The sequence below is a fragment of the Carassius carassius genome, chromosome 5 (genome assembly GCF_963082965.1).
Source record: "Carassius carassius chromosome 5, fCarCar2.1, whole genome shotgun sequence".
NCBI classification, from domain to species: domain Eukaryota; kingdom Metazoa; phylum Chordata; class Actinopteri; order Cypriniformes; family Cyprinidae; genus Carassius; species Carassius carassius.
Window position 1 is genome coordinate 3442236 of NC_081759.1, and position 8645 is coordinate 3450880.

Here is an 8645-nt window from a genome sequence, read left to right on the forward strand (position 1 = left end):
TTTCTGGACATGGACAGTAGACCGTACACACAGCTTCAATGGAGGGACTGAGAGCTCTCGGACTAAATCTAAAATATCTTAAACTGTGTTCCAAAGATAAATCAAGGTCTCACAGGTTTGGAACGACATGAGGGTGAGTTATTTATGACATAATTTTCATTTTTGGTGAACTAACCCTTTAAGGCTGATAAATATATATTTTTAATTGTATATATTTTAATAATATAGCCTTCAATGCTGATATGGCTTAAAATGGTAAATATGATGATATATTACTCAGCAAAAGTTATTTTTTATTTGAGTCAACCTTGAATCCATTTTAGAGGTTTTTTTTTAAATCAAAAGCAAACAATAAAAACCTTTTATAGATTATAATTTCTCTTTTATAGTTTTTCAAATGTTAGAAGCAAGTGAATACTCAATGAAGCTGGCATGGTGTTAAAACAACAAACTAGCAATTATATACTACTAATCTGCTAATAAAGTAAACATTTAATGTCACTAATTAAGCAGATATGTTACCACACTGATTGAACTTTAATCTTGTTTTATGTCATCTTTTGCATGTTTGAAACCAGGAACCCTTCTATGGGCATCTGAAGAATGGTGAGTCCGTGACTCTAGATAGTGGTCGTGTGAGCGCCTCTGAAGGGCCGTAAGGTGTGTGTGTGTGTGTGTGTGTGTTGGGCGACTGCAGCGGGCCACTGGGGGAGGGGTTTAAACAGGCGTGTCATGGGCCGATGTGCTGGTGACCAGTTTAAGAGTCAGGCTGAGCTCGTGCTGCAGGGGTCAGGTGGAGGTCATCCTCGCTGAAGACTCTCACGCTTCTTATTGTGCTCTAGAAGAATTTGACACAGTAGTATCTTATGTATGGAAGCATTTTTGATTATATTTTAATACAAGGAAATACTTGAATAAAGTCTGCCATTTTCTTGAGTATTGTTTATTTAGAGCTGAGTTTTTGAGTAAATGTGTATTGATTGAGTGGTTGGTTAAATGTAAACGCCTCTCTGTTGGACATCTATGAGCAGGTAAGATTTTAACTTGTTTATTTGTTGTTAATCATTTTATTTTCATAAACAGAGGCTGCTGGACCAGTTGACTGAGGTTGGTAAGTCTTGATGCCTCTTATTAGTCTAATGACAGGTAGAAACAATTCCAGTGTTGTGTATGATGATGCTTTACCCTACAAAGCCTACTGGTTCAGACCTCTAAATTATCAGCATGATCAAAACCTTTCTGAAAAAGCTGTTCTACTGAATCTAAAGTCGTCTGAATGATAGTTTAGGCTTTTTAGCAGGTAAAATGCCTTTTATTATAATTGTAAAAATGTCCACCTTCACCTAATCTTTGTATTGCATTGCATTAGAAACAGAAAACCCTCATTTTCCCTCATTTCAGGGTTAACATACTCAGAGTTTTCACTTAACCTCCTTTGTGAAACAAGCCCCTGGTCTGCACATGATCATTCACACAACAAAGATGAACCTTGTGCAAATCATCCGAAAAAAATCTAATGTAATAGTTTTATGACTAATTTACTAAGAATCGAATCTTTTGTTGTAGTTCATAAAACCATTTTTCTGTAAATGATGGTATTGAATTGAAAGGTTTTACGAACTCTGTAGGCAAAAAGTCCAGATTATGTAAATTGTTGCATTTATAACAATTATGTAAAAAAATTATGTAAATAATTGCATCCAATTTAATGCAGGTAATTTAGGTAACAATGATTTTATTTACTGCGTACAATTTATACAATCCAGAAATTGCAAAACCATTCTTTTTGTATACGAACGTTCAGAAGATTTCTAAAATAGCAAATCTGAAGGATCATGTGACTCTGAAGACTGAAGTAATGATGATGAAAATTCAGCTTTGCATCACAGGAATAAATTACATTTTAAAATATATTACAAAATAAAATGTCAAAATGGTCGATTGGTCTTTTATGCCAAAAGATGATGTTACATGAAGATATTTTGTACATTTCTTACCATAAACATATCAAAACCTAATTTTTGATTAGTGATATGAATTGCTAAGAATTCATTTGGACAACTTTTAAGATATTTCATTGTATTAACCAGTTTTTCCTCTCAATGGATGTTAATTTTTTAAATACTTTTTTTTTAGTGATGCATGTTCATGTTGTCATGGAGATCGAGCAACCTGGGATAAAGAGTTGGTCATACTACTATTTTTGCAGCATGCACTGCAGTATATTGCATGCATAATGATCGATTTGATGGATTTTCAGTGTGACTAAATTAAAGTAATAAACATACGGTACTAAAGAAATGTGAGCTATTCTTGACTCAGTATTTGAGTGCCAAAAGTTGAAGATATTACAAAAAAAATAGATTACAAATACAAAAAAGTGCCCTCATTTCCACTGATAACTGGATGCCACTTGAATTAAACATGCAACTTGGCACAAGTAGTGTTTAGCATTGTGTACTACAGACTATTTCACATATTTAAAATCAAGTATGCATTACTATGTACTGTGTAGTACACTACAGTAGTATTTCATTCTGTACACAGCTTGTGTGTCAACCAGAGAGAGCGATGGTGTGTGTGTGTGTGTGTGTGTGTGTGAATGAGGGACTTGTTGAGCAGGTTGTGCAGGCTGATGAAGATTTTCTGGTGTCTCTCTTCACTTATTACTACTTTTCTGTTCGTGCTCATCAACATAATAACTTAATCCAATCAACAGAAGACTGACTGAAACATAGTATTATGAGAATACAGTAATTTTGCTTTCAGTCATTAAATGTCATTTAACAATACAGCTGTTTTTCTGACACTATTAAATTTGACGAACTTTTATTCATTAGATAAAATTGCATTGTTTTTGTGTTAAAATCAGTGGCTGTTAGGTTTACCTTGAGGCTGAGTATTTACCATGGTACAAAGGTTTCTACCAAAATGCACCAGCTTCAACTGCACTGAAATCAATATAATTTATAACTGCAGTTTTATGCTGAAATGTGGTTACCACATCAGGTTTCATAAAGGAGAACTATACTACCAAACTTTGTGCTTTTCATGAATTTCATCAGATATTTTATTCATAGATATGGAAATATACAGATGAGGCCTAGATGAAGGTAAAACTCAAATCACACAGAACACATTTGTTTTAAATGAAACAATTTATTAAGGAACTTTTAATATCAGAAAAATAAAAATCTTGATTCTTTTTTTACAGCAAATATATAATCTCAGTGCTTTGGCCACAGGACAGTAAGGCCATTTATCATAAAATATATTTTAAACTTTAAGAATACAACTTATATGCCTTCATGTCCCTGCATAAATGTACATACATATTAAAAGAACAGTAAAATGATCAACTACAGAAACATTGTTGAAGTGTGATGGTAAAAAATCCCTCTGATAAACATAAAATACCTAGTCATGTCTAAAGTAGGACTTTTATTTTGTTCATAATGTGGTAGTATGCAGACCTAATGCAGCATGTATATATATCCTTGGCTTTTTTGTTGCAGTTTAGGAATCGTTAGATAATAAATCATGCAGGTGTGCTCTTTCCTGCTCTATAGTACCTAACATCAATACTCTACAAGCTAATACTTACGGCAGCCGACTGCTCGCCATTTAGCCTTAATATATATCTTAAAACTTGTATTATGTATGTATTTGAATCAGAAATATAAACTACAGAAATACTACAAAACTGCAAAAAGAAAAACTTTCAAGGTGAATCTTGAGAGGTTATGGATCTCTGATGCCTTAAGTTTCTCTGAGTTTAGTGGTGTTTGCGCAAAATAAACGGGCAAGTAGTCGTGTCAACCTACACTTCGAGAGGTTTATACCACATTAGCTTTGACAAAACACTCCTCTCACGTCTTAAATGACTCACTCCTCTCGGTTCGACACCATGCCATGTTCTGGCAGGACCCATTCATTTAAGGCAAAGAGAGGAGTCATAAACACATACTGTAATGCAAGCTACGAAAAAGGGCCTCGTGCATGAAATAATTTACACATTTAATCACGACTAATCATTTGACAGCACTTCTTCCATCCAGCTTTTGCATACAACTATGTGGACGGAATCATTTAACTGAATGTGAAATTGGTTTGAAACACAAGCAAAGTTGAAGTTGATCTAAAAACTACCTGCATGTTATTTGACAGTTTAACAGCAATTTATGCATGAACTGATTCCTGAGCAATTCATTCACGCAAATTCAATTTGCTCACAAAATACTGCACCTGAAATTGACTATTAGCAGAAAATGTTGTCACCTTCAGGCTATCAAAGATGTAGATGACTTAGTTTCTTCATCAGAACAGATTTGGAGAAATTTAGCACTGCATCACTCGCTCACCTGTGGATCTTCTGCAGTGAATGGGTGCCGTCAGAATGAGTCCAAACATCTGATAAAACATCACAATAATCCACACCACTCCAGTCCATCAGTTAACATCTTGTGAAGTGAAGAGTTGCATTGTCAAGATGTTTTAACTTCAAAACATCTAAAACAAGAGTCCGCTATCCACAACATAGTTTTCTGCTTTGGAGAGCAAGTGATGTAATGCTAAATCTCTCCAAATCTGTTCTGATGAAGGAACAAACTCATCCATCTTGGATGGCCTCAGGGTAAGTACATTTTCAGCAAATTTTTATTTAAGGGTGAACTATTCTTATAATGAGGACATGCAATGCCCTTTGATTTTGTATTGCGTCTGGAGATGCTCAAAGCGGTCCTGAAGTGGAGTTCAGGACGGCTCTTTATGATCGCGTACTGCTCGACTCTAGTGTTGTGAAACAGAAACGAAAGGCCACAGATGCTTTCGCAGCAACATCGCCAATCCACAGCACCACCGTCGTGGAATCAGGCACATGGAAATGTAAACAAACAAGTCGCTACTTTGAAAACAAAACAACAAATAGTGATGGCAATTTAGCACTGCTAAACCCCAGCGCTGCTCGACGCAAAGAACGACGCAACAGCTAAACGCAAAACTTTGAGATGAACTCAACAGTGGTTATTGATCGAAAACCTGTATGTCCCAGTTATTTTAACGTAATAAGGAAGAAGTATTTCAATGTAAAAAATAAACCCATCTCCAACCCCATCCCGATTTTTTCCTCTCTCTATGCATTTTGCAGGATGGAGTTGGAACACTCCAAACAAACAAGGTTTTGCCCGCCCAGGACAAGCGCCGCCACGTTGTCTCCGCAGCGTACGCATGCAGGAACTTGGCTGTGTTTGGGGTAAGTGCGCACGTCCGGCGGAGAGCTGGAGCCTGTGCTGTCGCTAGACGGTGAAAATGCGGAGCCGAAGGCCGGGAGGCTCTTGGAATTCTCCTGCACCAACCGAATCAGAGGATAATCCTCCGGAGGAGACGGAGACAGACGGGATGGAGAGAACCTCTGTATAGTGGGCAAACTCGCTCCTCCCCGCTCGAGAGCGCTCCACAATGTCTGATTGGCCAACGGCGCCGTCATCGTTAGCCCGTCGTAACCCACAGGATCTTCGCTTCCCAAAGGCAACTGGGAATCGCCAAACCAGAACGTGCCTCCGCTGTTGCCGGGACTGAGATCTGCCACTGCGCTGCCTTTCCCGCTGTAGTGGGACTCGCTAGAGTTGCTTCCAAGCGAGCTGGAGCTGTCGTTGCGATAGCCTGCAGCATTGTTGTGGAAGTTTGAAACGCCACCGGAGAAGACCCAGGCTCCGTTGCCGCCCGACTCGAAACCAACATCAGTGCCGTTGTAGTGGAAATCATCATCGTCCACAGTGGTGTCCACACTTCCCACGGTGCGCATCGCAATATGAGCCTCGATCTCCTCCCGAGCTCGATCTACGTTCTCGGGCATCCCGGTCACCTCAAACACAGGTTCTTTGTCGCGGCTTGGTGTGACGATGTAGGTGTGGGTTTGCTGCTGGATCCTCTTGATAGTCGCTCCTTTCGGCCCCACCACGAGCCCTACCATCCGATACGGCACCCGAACCTGGATGCTGGTCTGTCCCGGATGACAAGGAATGCTGTTCGTCGGTGCCACTTTGTTCCGAGATGCCCGGATGAGGGAAAAATGTTCAGCCGCTGACAGAATCTCACGCTTGGCTGTGATGACGTCCTCCTTCCGGCCGGTCACTACAAACATGGGCTCATCTCCTCTCACAGGGGTTTTAATGTAAGTGTTGGTCTTTGCTCTCAGAGCTTTGATTTTGCAACCTGAGGAGAATAGAAATACAAAGACAAGTCAACACTTTGCTAGCTTAAGAAGACATCTATCCATCAATCAATCAATCAATCAATCACAGGCATAGACAAGTGAGCTCTTCACAGGAGTAATGACTGCAGTCCTGGATGCTGATTGGTCAATACTAACAGACTTGATGATCAGGCTTATTACTAAAATTAAAAATAAAAAAGGTTTTGTCTTTTGTTTAACTTTTTTTTTAAACTAAAGCATATATTTTGAATTAGTTTTTATTTATATTTAGCATTTTATTTTAATTTTAGTTAAAGTTTCAATAATTGTTTTGAGGGGGTTTGGGCCTATTTTTATTGTCTAATTTATTAATTTTTATTTCAGTTTGTTATTTTAGTATATCTAGTAAGTCATTTTAGTCACACTAAAATAAAATGAGAAATGTTAAAAAAAATGAAATGCATGTTTTTTATATTTGACTTTTTTTCAGTTTAATTTCACATTTATTTTTGCCTAAGTACTGAAATTGACTTTTTTTATGGTTTTAGTTTCTGTTTGAGTGAACAATAATAACCCTGGTTCAAAGTTAATTCAGGTTTTGAAATACAGGCTACTACAAAAGATGGATAACTTATTTTTTTTTTTTTTTTTAAAGGTAAAACTTTCTGGTAACTAAACTTTCACTTTAATGTAAATAAAAAAATATTGCTAATAGAAATATATTAATAATATAAAAGGTTATACTATATTGCATTATATTGTTATACATGTATTATTAATTAATTATAATAAATTAATAATATACATTATAATAATAATATAATAATTAAACTTCTATATTAAATTAATTATATTATATCAATAATTTTGTTAATTATATATAATTAAATAATTTTGTTAATATATATGTAATTATTTTTTTCACGAGGCGAGGTCTGTGAGAATATCAGCAAGGCGAGTACAAATATGAATCACTAATCCAGCTGGCCTCATTATTGTTGAACACTGTTGAAAAGTGAGACAAGATGAGTCACGATTTCAATATCAGACATGACACATTAACAGTCAATCAAACCCACCCTGCCGACCAACTATCTCCGCCACATGCTCAGATGTGGGCACCATCACACACTCTGTTGTGTTCACGCTCTTCCTCCTGGTATTGAGCGCACACCTCTCACCCTCCTGCATCATCATCATCATCGCCATCATGCTCCCCTGAACCGGGTAACCCTGGGACTCGCCCGTCCCATCCAGGAAGAGCCCATCGGTCCCTGGGGTCTCCAGGGCTGTGAGCTCAGCCCTCAGCTGGTCCAGATCAGTATCATGCCTGATGATGATGTTGTTGTTGTTAGTGTTGGTGGTGTTGTCCTCCTCTGATCCAGTTTGGGACAAGGGCTGGAGGTCCAAAACCGCGCCCAGGACACCCAGATGAGAAGTATCAGGTAGTTCTGATGGACTCTCTTCATCCCGGAGGCTCATCCGGCTCAGGATATGTACCGGTACCGAGAGATCCGGTTCAGTATCGTCGGACTCCAGGAATTGAGCTGTGTTACTGGGCATGCTCGACCAACAACGTGTCCTGCTTTCACTGCGGGACACCCATAAACAAACAAAAGTGCCATGACAATGAGTTCTCCGCGCTCTCGTTACTGTATTAAAGTGTACATATATAGATTAAACGATTCGTAAAGTGTGTTCAGTGAATTTGAACTTACAGTTTATGTTTTTAGCCGTGGTTCCGTGACCCTGCTCTGCTAGATCTCTTTGTTTACGGTTCTTCGGGGATCCTCGTGCAGGTTCGTTAACAGCGACCTGACGCCGCAGCGCCACACACCGGTGCGGATGAACAGTGTATTTCTCGTTTTAGCAACCATAACATTACATTTCTATTTATTTGGGTCATAAGAGGAATTGTAATCATAAATTAATTGACACTTTTAAAATTGTAAAATAAAAAAATATATATAATTAATATAATTTACTGTAGTTTCTCTTGTTTTGTTATTTCAGTTCTGCTTTGGGCATGTTTTTCTGTTTGGAAATTTCAGTTGAAATTCAAGATTGTGACGCTCATAACATTAGTTTGTTTATTTATAAATTTCGTGTTTTTCGTAAGCAGCCAAAACGTTACATTGAAATTTATTTTGGCTGTAAAAACACTTTTTTAAATTATAAAATTATATGATTTCCAAACTTCTGCCTTAGGCTGTTTCTGTGGCGCTGCTAATATTAGCCTATTCGTTTCTTTATTTAGGTTATAGGTCTTGTTTGTGTTTTTTTTTTGTTCTCATTTGTTTGTACTAATATGTTATATTTATAATAATTTGTATACACTTCAGCAAGTAATAAAGGCCTAAATGTATAAATTGAAAGTGCTAAAGTGAATAAATAAGTTGTTTAACAAATGATGATGAGCAAGCAGGGGACTGTTTTTTTAGTGTTTGTTTAT

General features: G+C 37.5%; 1 protein-coding gene across 2 annotated transcripts; it reads right to left on the minus strand.

Moving 5' to 3' along the window:
* Positions 1–3139: 3139 nt before the first annotated feature.
* Positions 3140–8365, minus strand: LOC132140630 (RNA-binding E3 ubiquitin-protein ligase MEX3C-like). Of its 2 annotated transcripts, XR_009433823.1 has the most exons (4): positions 7912–8365; positions 7273–7784; positions 5001–6213; positions 3140–4959 (listed from the first exon to the last, which is right to left on the minus strand). XR_009433823.1 is itself a non-coding variant. In XM_059549466.1 (3 exons), the coding sequence occupies exons 2-3, from the start codon at positions 7754–7756 to the stop codon at positions 5132–5134; spliced, it is 1566 nt and encodes a 521-aa protein (XP_059405449.1). In that variant the 5' UTR covers positions 7757–7784; positions 7912–8365; the 3' UTR covers positions 3140–5131. The 2 variants fall into 2 exon arrangements, 1 of the variants encoding a protein (XP_059405449.1); XM_059549466.1 differs by having other exon boundaries at positions 3140–6213.
* Between the last annotated feature and the right edge of the window lie 280 nt (positions 8366–8645).